Source organism: Platalea leucorodia (genome assembly GCF_965183815.1).
Source record: "Platalea leucorodia genome assembly, chromosome: 3".
Classification (NCBI taxonomy): domain Eukaryota; kingdom Metazoa; phylum Chordata; class Aves; order Pelecaniformes; family Threskiornithidae; genus Platalea; species Platalea leucorodia.
Genome location: NC_138825.1, coordinates 70424938 through 70447178, shown reverse-complemented (window position 1 = coordinate 70447178; position 22241 = coordinate 70424938). Strand labels below are relative to the sequence as shown.

The 22241-nt window shown below is 36.5% G+C and overlaps 1 protein-coding gene across 6 annotated transcripts in view; it reads right to left on the bottom strand.

Annotated features, from left to right (window-relative positions):
* TRDN (triadin) overlaps positions 1-22241 on the bottom strand; it is a 232158-nt gene that overhangs the window by 197003 nt on the left and 12914 nt on the right. For all 6 annotated transcript variants that reach the window (XM_082307271.1, XM_082307272.1, XM_082307270.1 and 3 more), the window contains exon 2: positions 4932-5141. In XM_082307271.1, the coding sequence (XP_082163397.1) occupies positions 4932-5141 (210 nt within the window). The remainder of the gene's footprint in view (positions 1-4931; positions 5142-22241) is intronic.

Genomic DNA, 22241 nt, shown 5'->3' with positions numbered 1-22241 from the left:
CACAGAGATGGCAGGGAATTCTGAACACTTTATTAGCCCATTAGCAAATGTGGATTCCTGGGCAATCAATCTTTAGGACTGAAATAATCTCAAATTATTTAGTTACATTTACCAATTAAAATATATAATCCAGTTATGTGTAGAAGAAATGCGTGAAATACATTCATGAATTATGAAGCCAATTAACAAGGTGTATTTTCTAACACAAAGGATGGTAGTAATAACAAACTGTTGAAAAGCACACATCAAATCAAAATGAATCTTTTTTTCTGCATTTCTGAACATTTGGAGAATGTATAAGAGATCTTCCAAAGCAGTATGTTACTTATTGCATATTCATACACGCTACATACTGCATGAGATTCGTAGTTTCTTATCTCAGGCTTTTGTAATGCATGTCACCTTCATACCACATTAGAAATATTTCAGTCATCTTTATAGTTGTATAGTACAACATGATAGGAATGCAAGCTTTCATTTCTTTCCTCAGAGGAATGAACATAACACACTAAACTGAAACACTGAAAAATTTAATTTCCTTCTTCTGGGTAGATAGAACAGGGGCAAGTATTTCAGCACTGATCTAATTCTTGTCTCATGCTTTCCTCTAATTCCACTGCCAAAGCTGACTTGCAAATCCCATCTCTGTTCTAACCTCTGAACAAACTGACACATAACCACCAAGGAGGCACAGCTTTACACATGCACCCTATAACATAGGGTTCTCCTGCAATATTTTATACCATAACCAGCACCTCCTGAATACTAGAGTACTATAGACTTTACAATAATGGATGTGTAAAATTACACAAAATAAATCTTAAATCTTTCTATAAGTGGAGCTTGAATTCATGTCATCTAACTTCAGCTACCTAAAACCTAAGTGTTTTAGCTAAGTTCCTCAGCCTCCCTCAGTTCTAAAGGCTCCTTTTCAAATACTGAATAGAGAGGGCCCCCCCAACAGTAATTTACCACATTTATTTTAGGATTAAACCAAACACCTCATTTTCATATAGTTACTTCTGGGACAAATTTCATCTTATATATGTCAAAATTCCCAAACTTGATAGTTTACTTCCAAAAGGACATGAAACCATAGTAATCAAGAAGAAAAACCTATGGGTTGGCACTCTGTAATCATAGAGGCAACGTGAAATTTATTCTGGTAAAATAATATGTAAGAGCTAAAATACATATACTAATACTTTCTGTCTTTTTGGAATTATTTGCCTTTAAGATAATGAGAGCAAAATTGTTAATTGTTGAAATAAGAGAACAATGCTTGCGTTCAAGTCTAAAATATTTCCTACTCTGCTGATGTGTTGTGTTTCTACTGAGCTCCATGAATCTCTGTATGATCTAGGTAAACTCATAATTTAGGGCATTACATTTCCTTTATTGGCCAGAAGGCTAGCAGCTCTTTAGTGTAATCAGGAGGAGCAAATCTGTATTTATTCCTCAGCCACACAGTTCCCAGCCTGGTTTACTATGTCAACCCACTCCTGTTTTCTGCTGCAGTCAGTCCTGTGCATTACAGTGTCTACTAGGGGCTCTGCTATGGAGGTGTTCATTTCTGGCACAGAAACATAATGGAAGTCTCTGGTAGGAGCCCATAAGTCAGAGACAGCCCCAGTGTGGAGGTGTGTGACACTTTTTACCGAGCTCTCCCTGAGCTCTTCCAACTCAAGTCCTTGCTTCCCACATATCTGGCAAAGGGCTTAGCTCTGCAAATGTGCACAGTATGCTTTTAAGTCATCCCACTAGGAATCAGTGTGAAATACCTGCGTGAAAATCAACAGGATTAACTGTACGAATGACTGAGTGAAATCCTGACTACAAAGGTCCATAGATCCACTCCTCGTATGCAAGGATGTGAGAATCTGCCCCTTAGTTATCTTTGTGTCTCCACTGAGATCTCTCGTTAGGTGCTTTCTAAATAACTTAGGTAATTCTAACAGATGTTTCAGTGAAAACTTGCAATCACATAAATGTTGTACAGTAGGCATTTCTAGAGTTCATCTAGTACAATCCTTCTCAGTGAGGGACTGTTCCCAATACTGGATATGGCCAGCCATGGCCTTCTGGCCAAATCTTGAACACTACCAAGGGTGGAGAATCCACAGCCCCTCTCAGCAACCTGTTTCAGTGCTGCACTGCCCTCCTGGTAAAGACTTTTCCCCCTGCAGTGTTCAACATGAACCTCTTGGGCAGCAATTTCTGGCCATATCCCCCTTGTTATATCACCTGATACAACAAGGACATCATCTTGGTAACTGATTGTCATCTGTCATCTTTATAAATGCCCTTCAAAAAGCTGCAAGCTGCTCTTAGGTCACCCTTCAGTTTCCTCTTCTCTAGACTAACTGAGTTCAGCTCTCTCAGCTTGCCTCATTCATATGCTGTGCATACTTTCTAAACTTGAACTTCATGGAACTTCAGGTAAAGAAATGGGAAAGAAATTGAATGCACTGACTTATGAAAGGCAAGTATTATTTAAGGAAAAAATACACTGAATATTCTGTGTTTTATAGATTAAAAAATATACAGTTGAATATAATTTCTTTGGCATCTTTCATTTACATTTAAATACTAGGAAATTAGTTTTAATCATGCTTGCAAAACTAAACTTACAGTCCTGAAAATAACTATTCACTACTTTTCTGGTTGTTCAAAGAGCAGTGTCAAACCCAAGAGAAAATATCACTGGGATTTAGATTTGAGGAGTCACATAAAAATATGCTCCAAATTCTACTTCCTGTATGAAAAGACGGCATTACCTCCACTGGAGGCAAAGGGCTTAAACTGTCAGAGGGTGAAAATCAGTCTAGTATCAAGAACACCAGTCACGTGATCCTATGTGAAATCTTCAGCTATTTCCATGGAATTTTTATAAATCAGTGAGTTTCACCTGGAAAAATCAGATTGAGTAGGAACTCAGGAGTTGAAACGCAGCAGTCATGATAGGAGCTATGTAGCCATCGTTATATTTATGTAAACATAGAAAACAGTCTAATAAATCCTGGTCTGAAGGAGCATGGCAGTCCTTCTCGTACCATTTCAGTGTTGAGACCTGATTTAAATGCTGGCTTAATTAATCACTTACTTAGGAATAGAAATATCTTTGGGAAGGAAAAGAAATGGGCTCATGAACTCAAAATATGAAAGTATCATCTCTCAGAGATCTCCACAAAATATGAACTCACCTTGCAGATTAAATTTTACTTTTTTTGTATTTCTACAGCCTGGTCTGAAAATGTCAGTTTCCATCAACACCTTTGGGATTTAACCTCATTTAACCAATACAACATGAACATCAGATTTCCATCTGCTTAGAATGTTTCCTTCAGTCTCCATTCCAAATACAGAGTCTCATTGCTTAACATTACCCTGACTAGTATATTGAGCATGCATGAGCTGACAGACAGTTCTGGAATCGCTTAGTTTAGGAGTTTTGCCCAAGTTATGCCCTTGTTCCTGACTGCTTATTGAAAACATATTAAGAACTTTATTGATTGATTGATTGATAGTTAATATGGAAAATTAAAAGGAGAATATGGTGGCTTCTCTCTCTTGGTTTACATCTATGTTGTAGCATTAAGTGTGTTGTGTCCAAATTAAAATCTGATGCCCAGTTTGGGAGGATTGCTCAAAAGGAATTTTATGTTTTTCTGTGACTCAAGTGAATTCCTTCTGAAAACAAGGGCAAATGAGAAGCAAAAAACTCAACAGACGTTTGTGATACATTTTCTCTACATTTCAAGCTTCTATGACATCCATTGATCCAGGATTGGGCGGTTTCTTTCAAGCTCTATCTATGTCTCAAAAGCTTTTTAAGTAAATCTTGACGTCAATATTGATATATAGCAGGACAAAAATCTATGGATTTATCAGTAAACTAATAAAGTCCAGGAAATTAACTTTGAAACATCAACTCAATTTGTTTTGATTTAAAAGGCTGAAGTCTGAATTTCAATTACTAGTTAATTATTGTGACAGATGTTATAACTTCAGAGCCGGAGTTCTTATTTAAGAAAGAAAAGGACCGTAATCATTTGTTTTCTGTTTCATCTATGTGTTTCCCAGTTGTTACAGCATGTTTACCTCACAAAAGCTTTGCTGCCAAAGTGGCTTGCTGAACACTATGCCCCCTTTACAAACATAGGTAATTATTTTATTTTATTTTCCATATACATTATTGCCAGATACAAGGCATAAAAATCAAGTAGCAATGAGATAATTTCTATTCACCACTCTTTTCTTCCCATTCCTCAACCACAGTCACAGTCCTTATACCGCACACGTCTTCATTTTCATCTTTGCCCTCAGTAACCAGTATGTACCCCAAAACTCGATCTTGTTCAGTCAGTTTTCCCAGTTTTAAACTGGGCTAGAATTATTGCCTCATTGAAGATAAGGGTGCGACTTAGTTAATGTTAAGAATCTGGTCCTCTGTACTTATGGTTTTTGAAGATTAATTTAAAGTTTATAAATGATCTTTTGCATATTTCTTGTCATTGAACTGTGTAAACAGATGTCAGTATACTCAAGGCAACTATGAAAGATTTTAAAATATATTTCAGAAAATGTGAATTAATAACTAATCTTATTTTTCTTGAAATAATTTTATATAGAAATTGCAAAACAGAAATCTGACCACACATGCTCATATACATATTATATTACTGTCAATACACATTTTCCAGGATGAGGATGGGCTGCAAAATAGAGAGATTTAAATTATAAAGATGTATGAACTGTAAACTAATATGTTCTGACATTTCTCACAATATCTCCTCTCTTGGTAAACTCAGCAGAGACACTGTGCTGGCTCCAAGAATGTGAGAGACATGCATATTTACATAATACACACTCCTTAATAAATTTTTAAATTTTAATATACAAGACGTCAAACAGAATATGCTGAATTTTACCTGCAAAGGCTTTGTAATCCACCAAGTCAAACATGACAATAGCTACTGCTGACCAGGTAACAATCAGAGCAACAACAAGAAGCCATGCTGCTGGTGAGCTGAATGTTGTCACGAGGTCTTCCGTAACTGATTTCTTGCCCACTTTCATGGATGATGAGGGAACGGATCCGTTCTTACCATCTATTATTGTTGTGGTTGTAGACATACGTCCTAGGCAAATAGTCAAAGCAGAGGAAATAGAATGTAACACTTGGAGCCTAAAAATCAAGAACATGAATGTTGTTTTGAGATCGCTCTGTTATCAGAATACTCACAATAAATGTAAATATTGCATTATTAAAAACAGGCCCTTGTGCTTTCTGGAAGGAGTTTTTCCTGAACTGGGGCCACTTTTAGTAAAGTTAATTTGGGAGCAAACATGGTGAAATAGCCACAAGTGGCCTTTTTGATTATAACATGACATTTTTTAGTCTGCCATGAATAGCTACAGACCTAGGAGAGTGACTGATGAAAGAAAAAGATATTATTACTCTCCAAAGGACTGTCTTGTTACGGGCTGTAGGCCAGATTCTCAGGTGATGTGATTAAGTGTACTTCCATTGACTGTAATGGACCTAATGCATCTATGCCACTTGGAGTTTGGCTGGAATTCCGCTGTCAAGGACACATATCAATGGCAATAGGAACATATATACTCCATTTCATCTAACAGAAACACAAATGATTTACATGTCCAGTATCCTTACAAGTTGCAAAGATGCTTGTAGCTGATTTTTAAATACCTTTATTTGTGGCATTTTTCACTTAATGAAATACTCTCCTAGGAAACAAAGTGCCAAAGCAGACTTAATTCCAGAAAGCATAGCTTTGGTACTAGAAAGGTGGTAGGAAGGCGCGTATGTATGCTAGCTAAGTCAACAGTTGACGCACATTAACTATTTAATGGACAGTTAACAGCAGTGCTTAATCTCCTTCTTCCTGGGGTATTAAGAAATGGTAATTCTGGACACAAACCAAAACTATGGTAACTGAAACTTGACCACATTTGAAAATTCTCAAGTTACTCTTCTTCACAAAAGAAAGTGATAACCTAAACAATCTTGGTTAGTATTTGTTTTCCAGTATATACAATAACAACAGTAAAATTATTCATTGCTCCACAGTCAAAACTGGTAGAAGAGCACAGTATCTCCACTTAACTTAGTTTACAATATCTGCTTGTAAACTACTGTTAAAATATTAAAATATATGTTACTTATGTTCCTGGTCTGGTTGATGATACCAACACTCCTAAAGTAATGTCAGTGATTTCAGGGACCCTTGCCCACACAGAGGTTTGAAATTTCATGAAATTAGGTGATGCCTGGTTTGCTCATACCTTTGCTTCTCACCCTGAGATCACCTATCTTCTGTCACAGCTGATACATCCTATAAAGCTGATAATTTTCTAGGATGAAGGAGGTAAGGAAAGTGACAGAGCTGCTCTATAAAAACAGATTTAGTTTCACTTTTCACACAGAAAATGACAAATATGCATTTGAAGACTTTCCGTTGTTTACCATCACAACATGTTAGTAGCCTCTATTTGAGAATCACTATTTTAATATTCTTAAAGAAATAAATGAAGAAAGGATTAGATCCTTGATATTACCCATAGGTACATATATTTGTCCCTAAAAAAACAAACACACAAACAAACAAAAAGATGGCAAAAAGATGGCATAACAAGTCTTCCAGTCCTTATGCTAATGAATATTGGTTTTGTTCCTTTTTCTGTAGAAAGTGAAAACATACTCTAAAGTGAAACTGAAATAACTTTTATGTATCTCATATATATCTGTAGAACTGGGAAGGACAATTTTGGTATCAGAGGTTCCCTAACTCTTAATCCGTCCTATCTATAAAGTGTTAAAATTCATACCCCGCACTATTCTACATTTCTTTTGTTTATTATGTAGCGCATTACATTTGTATGTACTTCCCTTAGCTCTACCTTTTAAACTTCCTTTTGCACAAGCATCCTGACACAGATCAGTGCTTGCTTCAAGCCCCAGGAAGCTGCTCTGCTATAGAGCAGTGTTGTATAAGCAGAAGACGACTGGCATATTACATTGTTTTTGTTATTTATTTGAAATTTAGTCTTATTTATAGAATGTTTATTCTGCTTATGAGTAACGTCTATCTACTAGGATAGAATTTATACACTTTTTTTTTTAATATTATAAAACCATCACTGCTTCTATCACTTCAAACATAAATTTTAGATCAAACATTTCACAACAGGAAGAAAAATCTGCCAAGTGACAACTAGCAATAAAGATCAGCTTCCTAAAGTAAAATTCAAAATCAATAGCATTTTGTTATCCTACTGCATACAAAATGCAAGTAATTTGTGCATGCAACAGGTCATAAATGACACATTATGCATTTTTTTCCCTTGGGAATATCAGTCAGAGTTTATGATGTGTAAGAGAGAATAGAAAGATACTGTCTCATCTTGACAAATCTGATTAGTACCACAGCATGTCTCCAAGGACATACTAATGACAGATATTTGCACAGTTATAATACAAGCAATTAAAACTCTATGTGTGTATATAAATTTAGACATACATATAATTACTATTCAAAGGATCATTCCTCTAGGTCTGTTACTATGTAAAAATAGTTCCTTCCTATTTAGTATACGTAACTTTTCAAATTCAGACTGCTATGTGCCTTCTTAGGTGAAGAAAATAGTTTCCCACAATTTATCAATCTGAGCAATGTTGCAGAGACAAAGCTCAAGTATATTAGAAGGCTATCATCTATTGCATGCTTTTGGTTGTTGAGGTAGCCAAGCCAGGTGTTATACAATAAAATCACCACCGTTACATTCATTGAAGTGGGAGTGAACAGCTATTGATGCAAATTTGACTGGAAGTCAAGCTAAGAAAAATGCTGTTATACTGCTGGAGTTTCCCAATGCAGGTGCTTGCAGTATGATTCAGGTACCTAAGAAAGGTCTCCAGTGTTGTTATAGATGCTTTTTGATATCAGAGACACCCTCACAGGACTGGCAGGCATCATCTACAGGACAGTAACTTCTGAACTGCCTGGAAGAACCCAGACAGGATGTCCTAAACCACTGAAAATAGAAATTAGATTTTTATGTCCCTCACTACTAATATAAACAAAAATGGCTGGAGGAGTTTATCTGAGGACTCCTGAGGAAGACATTGTTTGCTACTACATAATCTCATGTGGTGTGGATTGTATATTGATACCATCGTAATTTCATTATTCCAAAAAGAAGAGGCAACAACACCAAGATGATTTCCCTCACCACTACAACCACCCTGTTATTGCAGTACTCATGGTGCTATCCTGATGCTTTTCTCTGCCCCTTCTTTGCTTTGCAGTGCCCAGGTGTTGTATTCATTTTTTTCCATCTCCTACCAGTGGTAAACTCCTTCCCAAACCTGCAGTGATGCTATTTACACAGCTAGACCAGTAGAGAAAGAAAGGACTTACAGATCGGTAATGTTTCCATCAATTCAGCCAGCAGCAATTCTCCTTTTTCTCAGAAAAGTGCCAAAGTTAAGCAGAGCTGCTGCCCAAGAGGTCAGTGGGGCTTCAGGTGCCCAGTGGGGGAATAAGAAAGACAGGCATTTTTGTTGCTTTGAAGTCACCTGATAGAGCCTATTGAGTTTTACTTTTACAATTGACAAGGGTCATTCAGCAACAGGTTAAAATCAGATTCCTGAACTTCTCCAGACATCCTTGCCACCCATATAATACACATTTTCTCTCCCAAGACAAATTTCACTGCCTGTATTACAGTCAACCAGAATCCAAGTCAGTTTACTTTAGATGAACACTGCAGTGGATCAGGAGATTCACTAGCAGATCAGTTGTCCCTGCTTTGGGGGAGGCAACATTCTGTCACAGGATTGGAGGGTGCAGCTGAAGGCTGTTACAATTTCAGCCATTCAATTTTAATCCACCACCACATGTCTGCTAGAGCCTCCTAGCACTTTGGGCTGTGATTGCTATTGATTTTCAATGAGGATGGGAACTTTAAAAAGTTGTATATACATTTCTGTAAAAAGATTACTCAGAGGATATATACCTCTGACACCACATCACAATTTCTCATGCATACAGAACTACCCTATCAGGTCACAAATGTCACCTTTACATCAACAGATTGATTTGTTAAACTCCAAACAGCTAAAACTTTAAGATCCTTACTATTCCTCTGGTTTCAGAGTTGTCACTTAGGATACAATCTGAAGACCCATAAGGTCTCATAAGTATAAATAAACCTTGGCAATTGGTGACAACTTTGAGGAGAACACCATGCGACTTTCAGAGTCCAGAGTGAGCTGGTAGTCCTGGCAGCTTAGATAAAATACCCTTTGTATATGTGTGTTGAGCTCTCCTTAAGGCATAATAAGCATAGGAGTCCATGGTTAAGGCTGGGCACTTGATTTTACAGCTCAGCAGCTATACCTTCCACTACTCCAGAAGAAAAACAAAACAAAAAACCCAAACCAAAACAAAAAATATTCCTACTCTATTCAGACTCATTCAAATGTAAAATAGTAATTTTCTGTATTTATGTTATTTCATAGTTATTTTATGTATTACAGTCCCTCTTCTGCCAACAGTACACAAAAAAATCAAGTAAAATATTTAATGTGAAATGCCTTTTTAAGGTTGGGCATATTAAAAGCAGAGGGCTAGTCATACTACTAAAAAAAAAAAAAAAGAGGTTGTTCCCTTTTAAATAATAATATTGTTGCTAGGACAATTCAGTTGGGATGTGAGAAGCCTCAGTGCAGTCTGCTCTAAATGAGAGAGCTGGTAGATTTTGACTTGTCTGTTCCACTCCCCTGGTGAACACTCTAATAAACAGGCTATAGAGTATTCCGGATTCAGGTCATTAATGGCTCCTGTTCGACCTATTCCACTTCACTTGGAATATTTAAATACTAATTAAGGGAGCAGAAAAGAGAAAGAATCGACACTGTATGTGAAGCACCGGCTTGAGCCTTGGGCTTTAACCTGGTGACCTTATCAATTCACCACTGTTGCAATGAGGCAGGCAGGAGCCTCAACTTAAATTAGGGTACCGCAGGGAGAAGAGGACAAGGGATTAGAACCCTTCAGTGAAGGACTGGATAATGGATATGTGATAATATCTGCTTCATTTTTTTGGGCCCAGCACGTCACCTTTAGTGAGTCCACAGACCTCTGCAGCTCTCACAATAATCACTCTTTTCCCATGTGGAGAAAAAGCTTTCTACCACAAGAAAAGACTCTTCCTACACCTGTTGTTCAGGTGATATTTATGCCTGACGGTGGCGTCCTCCTCTTTTCATCTCTCTGCTGTGGTTTCTGCACCCTTGGCTTATACAAATGGAAAGGAAAAGACAACATTTCTGCCGTGGTTAATAGTTAGTAGCTTGCAGTAAAATATCAGTAATAATATTTTTTCCTAAAGTGGTCTAATGACTTTTGTCCAGAAAGCTTTTGCCTCATCATAAGCATGTATCCAATATCCCAACACTTCCATAGGCATAGGGTGTTGAAAACTCTTACCCTTGGACTCATGCTTTTTGCCTCCTTCATACATTTATGTGGGAACAAAATGCAGAGCAGAGAGAAGAGAGATCCTCAGAATCCACTGTATGTGCCTGAACAGAGAGCCTCCACCATTTTATCCAGCCAGAACCAGAGGCCAAGAGATGCAGATACTGGACGGTGACCAACAGAGTACAGAACGGCTCAGAGGAAGATGAGCAAGAGGAGTCCAACTGTCAAAACCTCTTGCTCTTCTCCAAATGCTGCTAAAGCATGAGATTACAGTGGATTTAAAACCACTTACTATGGAGGATCTGTAGTCCTGGTAACCTTCAGTAGGTTAGGAACCTAGTCAGTCCCACTAATATGGATCATGTTTTCTATTGGACATACATGGTAATATAAAGGCAAGGCTCTTCCTAACACTGAGACAGAGGCAGATGGAAACAGTGAAAGACAAATAGGCAAATTCAGCTTGTCTTTGAAGGCTCCTCTCTCTCGCCATTATCTGCAACAGGCTTTGTGAGTAGGGCAGTGATCTACAGTTCAGCCCAGAAATGGGTGGCAGGCACCTGGTGTAGGTCTTCTGAGTACGAAGGAGCTTCTGCAAGCTGTTGAGCAGAAATGTGACAATTTTAAGAAAAGCTAATTTATTTAGAGCTGCAGCATAAATCTTCTCTTGAGATGGCTGACATTCAGCTATTTCTTTTCTTTTGTATCATATTACATCCTCGTAAGTATGAATGAATGAATGCAACTGGAATAACTAAAAGGGAATAATATATAAAAGAAGTTTCACAACGGATACCAGACTTTACAGACTTCTAAATTCATCTCACAGAGTACTGAAGTGTTATTCTACAGTTTATGTAATTAAAGTGCAAAGAGAAAAACCTCTCAACGCATACCATGTATATGTTGGCAAACTTCTCAAAATTAAAAGGTAGTCTTTCTGCAGACTAAAGGCTTAGAAAGCTGTGACTGGGGCTGTCTGTGAGGGAACATTTGCAGATTTATTGGTGACTGATAGTTATAAAAATGTAATATTCTTTATGAAATGTGGAAAATAGGGTTGGAGATTATGCAGCAACTAATTCTACACGACAAAAGAAATAGAATAGAGATTATGGAATATGGAGAGCATGGTGCATGAGAATTAACTGAACAATTGAATTCAGAAAAGGCATTTATAATTACATATGGTGCTGTGTACTTTTTTAATTTCCTTTTCTGTTATTATATCTGTATTGGTTTTATTTTTGATCAATAGAGAGCATCTGATAATTTAAAGAAGCAAATTGTATTAATCTTTTGCATTCATTCTCCAAGAAATAGTCTTTTGATCTCATCGATTTCAATAAGAAGTTTGTAGAATAAAAGATACATCCTATCAAGCCATTTTATTATCTAGTTCAAAGAAAATATGTGCTTCACACAGTATCAGTAAATAATACTAATAGCAGTACTACTGCTAATAAATACTACGAGGTGAAAACTAGAAGTTATTAATGCTGTATTCTAAGGTGTGATATATATTTTGGGATTGTAATAATGACTGTTCCTTAGGATACAGTACACCACTATGTGCTATGTGGAAAAAAAAACAAAGTAAAGAATCTCTGAAGAAAATAGTTTAACTAATACTGATTAGAAAACCTCTATAGCTCTATGAACAGAAAATTACTTTCCAATGATGTATGGCCAGATTATGATAGGGACTGGGCAAATGCATGAAAGGAAAAAGGAAAAGACATAATCTCTGACTCAGGAATTTCCTTTATTTCATATCCCTAAATGCTGAGCAAGTATTCTGGCAGAGCAGTGGTTAAGCATTCAATGCCTAGACTTGTACTTTTTCCTCAGCCAGTGGCTGTTGCTGAAGACAAGATAATGCACCAGCTGGACCAATCCTCTGACATGTTGGCTGTCCTCATGTTCTTGCTGACTTTATTTTCATCAAATAATACCAAATAAATATCAAAGTCAAAGAAAAATACATTTTAACAATATTTTATTTCTGTTATTACTTCTCCATTGCTCTTTATTTGCAATGCTACTTGTATGGAAACAGGATCTTGTCACTTTAAGAAGCTGCTGCTCATACCCTACTTGTAGTCATAATTCTTCCGTTGTGATATTACAACCATTTCCATGTCATTCTATTGTGAGGATTATGATGATTCTAAATAGGAGGGAGCAGCAAGAGAAAATGAACTTTTAAGAAACAAATCTACTGGTTTTATGCAAATGCCCTTTATAATCAAAAGGAGAAATATAAAATGTATGGGAGGATTTTTTTTTCCACATGGAACAATTTTTCAAAACCTGCTGTGAAGTGCTAGTGACTAAAGAAAAGAAATATGGAAAACTCAGAAACAAAGCTCCAATGTTTTAAAATAAATTTCTTACTATATTTTGCTCTTTCTTATATAATGCATCGTATACCTGGTATAAATCACTTTTTGAAATAATTAATCAGTTGAAGCACAGCAGCTCTTCATCATACTCCAAGAATATCAAATCAAAATACCTCCAAACCCCACATTTTCCATCTAGCTACAATTATTTGAATGCATGTATCTGATTTTGTTTTTTTCTGAGGACAACTACAAAGATTACTTTAAAGATACTTTTGTGTATATAAAAGGTTGGTTGTATCTCATGTAACAAGTTGGCATACATGGTTAACTCCTTGCCATGCAGATTTAAATGATGGATTTGGATCATTGCTGTACACATGGAGTCAGAATCCCCTGAGGGCAACTTGGTCTTCACTCCCATGGGAGCAGTCCTGATCAAAGGGAGAAATCCAAGTAGTAGCAATTAAGGATTGTTTGTCTAGAAAAGGTCAGAACATGGAATGGGAGAGTAGGGAAGGAAGTCTTCTACGGTCAGGAAATTCATTATACTATAGCAACAAATGTAACTGAGAAAAAAAGATCTTCAGAAGATTTTGAAAAGGAATAAGGATATATAACTGAGAAAGGGTCTCTTTGCTCCAGAGAGATTTCCCCTGCAGAGAAGAGTGGGAACAAAAATCCTGCCAAACACTTCCCCCCTGACACCAAAAAAAACCTTGATGCTTGCGAACCTAACAGTCAACATCTGCATTTTGGGGAATGCATCACTAGATCCTGTTGAAGAAATACTAATACTAGCTATTACTTGTCTGGAATAGGCCAAGGTATGAACTGTGGTATTAGATAAATTACATATGAAGAAGAGGAATTCTACCTATTTTTACAGATGTCTTGAAGCAATATGAGAACTTCAAGGAGGGGAAGTGGAAATCAGTTTCAGTCAGACTCCTATTACACTGTGTTTTAAAATACGACCAGCAGTAAAATAAGTTAACTCCCTCTCAGCCGACATACTTCTAACCTTTGAATTCAGAGAGCCGTTAGGTCAGCAGATGTCTGCAGGATTTAGGAGCCCACATCCCATTGAAAATTCATATGAGATGAGTCCTAAACCACTTGAAAAATTGAACTTCAGTATTTTGGAGCTGAATTTCCATTTTTCCTTACACATTTGAATTTCATAGTCTAGAAGGGCATTGATCGATACTTCAAATTAAGTGCAGGAAAATTTGTCTCATATACCTTTGCAAGGAAGTGTAAAAAATGGATTCACTTCATTCCAAAGTTGCTTATAAAGAACATTATGCCAATATGACCTTTACCCTTCTGTCTCTCTGTGGTTGTTTCTTGTGTGTGTTTGTATTTCAAAGAGCTTTTACGTTATTCTGATAATTCAAGTACAACAGACACAGAAGGGATTAGTGGTTAGTTAGTAGTTAAAAGATATTCTGTGTTGTTGAGCCTGCCGAAATAGTCTTATATGACTGATTGTATTGCGAGCCTCTCTGCAATAATTCATACCTGAAATGACTTTAGAAAGAAAAGTAAGGGAAGCCCTAAGGACCAGGTTTAAAAGATAGCAGGTTTTATTGAGAAATTTTATAGATCATTTTACTTACAGCTATATCACTTTGTGTAGTAATTTCTTGAGAACTTAGCAGACCATAGGGGTTAACAATAATCAACACAGAATAAATTACTTCTATAAAATCAAAACTGCAGGAAGTACAGTTGATAAGAACAAGAAAAGTGTCAATTACTGCAATTTAAACCAGCAACCAAGCATGGTAAAGGGACATTGAGCTGCTCCCTTTCCAAAAGACTTCGCCTTTTCATGATCTAGACATTGGACATTGAAATTTTTCTCTTTGAAATAACTGTTCAGTTTGATATATTTTTTACATTTTCTTTTAGAAATGCTGAGATTTTTTCAAAAATCAAATGTTTCATTTCCAGCTTCTCAGTATGCAGATGAGATAAGAGTGTAACTGAATTCTGAACACACAATCCTAAACTATCAGCACCCTGAAAAATCCATTATTTGCTCGGTTCCACACCTGAATTTTTTTATTGATCAGTAGTAATACCTTCCCTTCTTGGAAACAAATTGGTGCTCTAAAATAGTAAAAATAAGTTTTACATTCCTATTCATCTTAGCAATCTGACATTTCAGAAAGAGATGCCGAAGGGATATTTAGATGTACTTGTGAGTTGATATAAGCTGAGAGGTACATCTTATCTTTTAAAATGTCAAAATGAAGGTTGGAGGAAAATGGTTGCCATTTATCTTTAAATAGCATGAAACCTTCTGCAGCAAGAGCACTGTATGCATTCCCTTTGTTATTTGTTTTTGGAAACTCAACTCTACACATCCCTGAAACCTTCAGAGGGGATTAGAGAAAAACACTGACTTTTTTTTGCTATGGAAAAAAAGAAAAATAATCTCTTCCCATCTGTAAAATAATGATAGTCATAATAAATATTGAAAGTCACTAAGATAAATAATAGGTTACAAATACCTCTGTCTTCTTTATACTACCAGTATAAAGAAACTCTGTAAAGAAAATTCCAGACCTGTGCTTCCTCTTGTGGAACTATGTTATCTCTCAAACAAATGTGTGTAGGAATGATTAATAAGATGATTTGCTTGATTTCTTCTATGCCAAGCTAACCTGACACTGGAGGTAGGACTATCTTTGTATGTCTTAACAGACTGATATCTACAGCCTCTAAAAATGAAAGCAGTTCTAGCAATAATTCAATATACACTCCACAACTTAGAGCGCAAGAGTCTCACATCACAAGCCTGCCAAGTCTTCCATATGGAGCTATCCAGTCATTACAGCACGCAAATATGGAGATCACCACATGGATACCATTTGAATATATATATGCATTCATCATATTGAAGGGACCTGGTCCCAGCTGTCTTACCAGAGACAGAAGAAAAAGGCATTTTTAGCCAACAGGAATAGAGAGATTTCTATACTAAGAGTTATGCAGTAAAAATATATATATATATTGAAAAGACCTTCTTAAAAGTGGAGAGACAAAATTCCTCATCTGACAAAAGGGGAAAACTAAAATAAGTGCTTGTGGCAAGTCAGTCATCTATGTCACTGGTATATCTCAGCTGTAAATGACAATTTACTATGAGACCGTATTACAAGTCATGCTGTCTGGGAGAGAGAAAACTGAAAGAAGCTTACTGAAGAAAACTGTTGTGTGGCTTTCAAAATAGTATAACTAATTTCATGAGAGACAGTAGTTAGCTATAGTCCATAGTAAACAAGAACAAACGAACCAAGGTCCATCTTCTGTCAAGGAGTTACTTTCCAATAAATATGAGAGTACTTCATCTGTATTCTTACAGGATAGCTAAAGGCAAGTCCACTACATAGGCACCTAAAATACTAGGGAAACAAGGTTTTCTAAAGCTTACTTTGAAACTTATGAGGCTATTACAATATACCCCTAAAATGTTTCCTGATATACTATTTGTATTCAGTGTCTGTTCCCGTAAGAAAAGAATTCTAGGAAGCAGTGGCAGTTATGATAGAAATGGCTCCTCTGAAGGTTTTTTGTTTTTTGTTTTTTCCTTTTTTAGTCTGAAAGAATCCTTTGGAAAATATTGCTTCAGTTTTAGGGCCTGAGACGGCTCTTGAACTGACACCAAGGAATAGAATTCAGTGCTTAAGTAAAAGCCAATGGTGTGTTTTATAATTTTCTTTTTGCAATAGTGATTCGAAAAATGGTAATCTGAAATTGAAGTTCAACCTTGATAGACTACGTTAATATTATCATTCATCTCCAATCCTTATTTGGAAATAGGCACGATGTCAATGGGCAGCTGAGACGCAGGATACGCTGTCACAGTGATGACGGTCAATCTTTGTTGAGGCTACATATTCACAATACATCTGTCATCTAAAATGTGTTCTGAGATTCTCAAGAGCTGGTAAATCTTTACACTGTCTTACAAAGGTTTCTTTAATAGCCACTAATGCCAGATACTCACATCTTAGAAGAAAACTTTGTTTTGAATGAGTATTAAGTAATTTGGAGAAAACGGGTTATGTTTTTGAGACTATTGAGACCCATTCTAAGTAGCAAAATCTTTGACCAAGTAGGAAAAAGCCACTGTGCCCTCCCTTACTCACAGTCATTCCTGAACCAGCTACCGATTAGCCATGTCTTAATCCATTTTATTCAGGATAATACCGTGGCCAAGTTTTGGAACATGTGAAAAACTTGTCAATTTGAATTTGATGAGAAAAGATCACTACATAGTATTCATGTACAGGTACAGAGTCTTAGGTATCTTTTCTCCCTATGCAGATGTTTTTGTGGCACCTCATCTACATGCTGAAACAAAGGAAAACCAAGAAGATTTAGGATTCCTTGAAGGTTACCTGAGGAAAAACCCAAATCACTTCAGTAATCATATCCATTCTCTGCATCTTTCCTCCTGCCAGCCCAAATCAATCCACACCTGTCAGCAGAATAAGGTCGTGACCAGATTTTAGAAATTGTTAGCAATACCTGACTTTTAACCACAAGTAAATTAACAACAAGTGAGACTATTAGTGAGTCTGTCTTGTACCCATACCTAAGCCCAGAGGACTCCTAATATTGCTAATTTTCACACTACCACATTCTGAACAAATGTATCCAGAAGAGTTGCTCAAGAGCACAATGAATAGCCTACAGATTGGTTTAGGGTCTCTTGCTTTTGTGAGTTGGAAATGAGGCTTACAAACCCTCCTCATCTAATTTTATCTGTAAGGGATTGGAGATTGACCTGCAATTTAAGTCAGCCTATCACAGCTCTTCAGATCTCTGCAGAGTAAATGAGATAAAATAATAAAGACCTCAACTGACCAAACAGATATGAGATTCAGAATGATCCCTAGTTTATCTCAGTGATAAATGCCAAGAAGTGGTTACCTGGCTACATTATTTAGCTACAGAAATGCAGCCATTCTCTAAAATAATTCCTAGAAATATCCCTCACTAAGCAGTGAGGTATTCATGTGGCATAAAAAATGAAACCTGAAGTTACAGGCAAGTCTGGATTAAAATGTATGCACAAGTAAGTACAGTTCCATACCCCTCCACTATTACTTGTCTGAAGAAACTATGGAATCCCAATTCAGCTTTTAGGGGTCAGCTATGACTTTTTCCTGCAAAAATGAGTGCATGAAAAGCAACATTTTGATGTGCGCACTTAGAAAGGCTATTCGTTTTATTTCCAAACTACAAGTGAAGTTCCAATTTCTACATCAACTCTAACTTGAAATGTCATGTAAGTTGTATGATAGCCATGGAAATATGCATGGAAGATACCAATAAGTGCAAGGTTATTAAAGTAAATATTTTTTGGTGTATCTTATATTAGTGTTATTATATGAGCAGGATATTTTCTTTTTTCAGTCTTTTCTGGTGTACAATAATGGCATTATATAACTTTTGTGATTTACAGAGAGAGAATTGCCGGAATTATCAATGGATGAATGTAGTTCAAGATTTTCCTGTTTCCTAGAAAAGGTGCTAACTTATTTTCCCGCCTGGCAGAGTAAATCCAAATCCCAAATGAATGATTTTTTCAAGTATATATGCCACAACATTCTGTATTAATGGTTTCCACATAAAGCAATAATGACATATTTTTAAAGCAACATTTTTTTCACTAAGCACAAAATTGCTAATGCTAGTACAAAATGTGTTCCTAATGTTGTGAATATATATTTTTTATATATTTTCAGTATTCATTTACTGAATCACAAAAGTAAAAATGGCTTTTTCCCTACTTCCTTGAAAATGTAAATATTTATCCATATAAAAGCTATAATACCTGAGGAGGATGTTTTTGGTATAGAATTCAGGTCTTAGAAAGGAAAAATGAATTTTGATCCATGGTTTAATTGTTAAGTGACTCAGAGAAGTGACATCTTAATCTTGAAAATGATTCATATGAAAGATTTACTTGTAGGCTAACAGTGCTTTAAACTTATTCAGTGACAGATAAGATAAAAATTTTCTCTGAATTCAAAGATATCTAAAACAGAAGATGATTTATTTTTAATATCTATCTATGTAGATTATGTCTACTTACATTAAGCTTCTAAGCATATAACCCAAAACAGGGAGAATGCATTAATGATAAGCCTGTGTGTTTGTAATACACATGAAATAAAAATAATCTTTACTGAGAGACTTATTTGTGAAATTATTTTAATAATGTGAGATTCCAAATTTTAGAAAACAAATTCAAAGTGCACATGCTTGTGCAGAGCACAGAATGTTGCAAAATAATCATTAATTTTAATTCACTCTCATTACATTTTTCTAATCAGGACTAGCACAGAAATGGAACAAAAGTATTGAAATATCTCTGAGTTGCCCTTTCTGGGCACCTCCCTGTCCTATTCATGGATGGGGCATCCATTTACTTATATTTTTGGAATGTGAATCTTTCTGAAGTTCATAGACTCTCTCAATTCCTGTGTCTGCGTTAAAACACTGGACACTGAGTTAAATAGAGTGCCACCTCATTTGGTCATGGAAGACTAATTAACATCTAAGTGGACTTCAGCAGCCCTCAAATCTCAGTGATACATCTTAGAACACAGGAAAACCTTTCCACTTTTTTAATGGCATAATCAGTCCTAAAAGCATTCATAATGGTCAACCCTCACCGCAAGGCAGTTTAAGAGATCTTATTCTGAGTTTAAAAAAGCCTCCATCTCGAGGTGGTCCCTCCATGTTGTTACTGCTAACGGGAACAGAAAGTGAGCCACACCAGGGAAAAATTTTGACCTGGTTGGAATGATAATTTCCTTATTTCCTCCCATGGATTCTAAATCAAATAATCTTTAGCATCTGCTGTAAACATGCACAAAGTCATCCCAAAACCATTCAGCTCTCATCCACAAGCTGTAACACCTCCCCATGTTCTCTGTAATAGCAGATCCATATAGCAGGAGCTCCAGCATTCCTAGCCCACAGTAACAGCAGGTGCTACAAAGTTTCCACCCAGTTTGAGTGTCTTGCATGCACATCAGATGCTTACAGGACCTCTGTAATGTTCCTGGCACCTTGCCCCAACCTTAGTTCTTTTATGCTTCACTCCCTGACTCTCACAGTGATAGGAAAAGAGAAGAGCAAAGTTGCATACCTATGCCTGAAGTTCAACCATGGTGCCTGAAAAGGATATTTATGCATATTTGTCCTGATTTCATCCCACACTCTTTCATCCAACAGAAAACCCCTTTTGTTCCATATCAATGAAATAGAGACAGTAGCTGAAAGGACATCTTTCAGCCTTGTATTGCTTTCCAAACTGCCTGTGCTGTATTCACAAATCTAGGGTTGCTGAAACATGTCTGTATAAACAACGTTTTCCTATTTATTAAACCTTCAAATAGTCTCAGATCATATTCAAAATGTGCAATTCTGTTCTGGGTATTTTTATAGATCTTCAAATCTGGATTTATTTGCCCCTAGTCTTCTAATATTTATCTTCCCTCCAGCTCACACTCTGATGTAAGGCCATACTATTTTCATTGAAAAGAAGGGAAGCGATGGAGCAATTAAGTGAAGAGTGAAGGCCATACTTGAAGTCTGGCAGGAGACACAGCTGAACCCAGGCCTCCTGTTCTAATTTCTGGGTCATTGTTCCTCTACATTGTGTAATGTTTAAGCTAAATATATCACAGGCTTCCTCTGATTGTGGTTGTTCGTCTTCTTTGCCCGTCTTTTCAAGCCACACTTCTCAATACACACTCAGCATATGTATAAAGTTTCTTGAAATCTTTCCATCTTGGATTTTAAGAATACCAAAGCTACTGCTACTGCTATTTTCTCATTTCAGGAAACTTTCAAGCAATTCTCTGAAGTTTCTTTAATATTAGTACAGCAGTCTCAACTCATAACTTTGTCAGTATAATGAAAAGAGATAGAGATGTCCTCTGCAGATGTAGAAGTTGATAGTCCTTTCTAAATTTTTAAGAAAGCTTTTGAGAGCTACTTAGTTATTCTAAATATATCTTTGCAAGATTTTGCTGGCTGTTATATTCTGGTCAAAGGCCTATTCATCATCTAACCTTTCTTTATTAATTTCCTTTTCTATTATATCAATAGAGTGCAGCTTCAGCTGTAATTAGATAAGTGCTAATAAATAAAAAATGCATACTTTCATATTTATTGAAGATGAACATTTACATTACAGTCGATATTTCAGCCTTACAGCTTCCATTGACTATATTTTTATGGTCACATAGCTGATAATATTTCACTCACTAACACAATTCATCCCCAAAAAAGTACAATACATTCAGAATGCTATTAAAGTATTATGGTAGAAGACAAGAATAGACACAAAGTGTATCTAAAATAATTGAATGACTAATAATGAATAACTTTCACAATATGGAATAGAAGTAGGACATCAGACATTGTAATACACTTGCTATAACTTTTCTTGGCTTTTTATTTAAGGTAGTGCTTTATTTAAACCTTAGGCCAGGTGCCACATAGGAAGTGCGAAAGAAACTGTATAGGATGATGTTCTTAAAGAACTCTACTCACATACTGCACAGCATCCCGTGTGCTCCCTAGGACCTGTGCAGGCAGGCTACTTTTGACAGATTAGTGGAGAAAAGCTAGTGTCTTTAGGGTTCTTCCACCTTTGGGAACTGCAACAAAAGGTTTGCACCACGTAACCAGGCAAATAAGACTTAAATAAGACATCAGTGTTATTTCCAGCTGAGCCTGTTTCCAAGTCCAGACCAATGGTTCATTCCTGCTCATCCTGCTGATCAGGGCAGGAGTGGTATTGTTAGCTTTTAAGGGACATTCACAAGACATCTGTTGTGGGAGACAGCTGGAACTTTTTCATTTTCACCAAATGGGTAGGTGCAGGCACAGGCTAAATTTTCTTCCCTCCATTTCTAGAAATGCTCAGACCTAGCGGACTACAACCTGGCAGAATCCCTTGCGTATTCATACCTCAGAGGGTGTTATTCACTAGCAAACCACTACACAAATGAACTTGGAAGATGATTGAACATCAGTAGTCAAGTGCTGAAAATGTTATTAGGTCTGCAGGTATAAGAAAGTGTAAGATCTACTTGTCACGGAAAAAAAAAAAATCAGGATTTGTGTTATGCACAGCGTAGTTTTGTCCCAGCTGATACTTCAATTCACAGGGTCCTGCAATTAGTATCACCTTTAGTCAGGAGCTACTTCTCTGCAGAAATAAGTATAGATTAAAAAGAGTTAGAGTGTTGAAGCACTTGCAGATTCATATCGTGGAAATGTGGGGCAGGTAACTTTTATACAGAATAAATTCAGGTCATATCTTCGGAAGGGCACAAGCCAT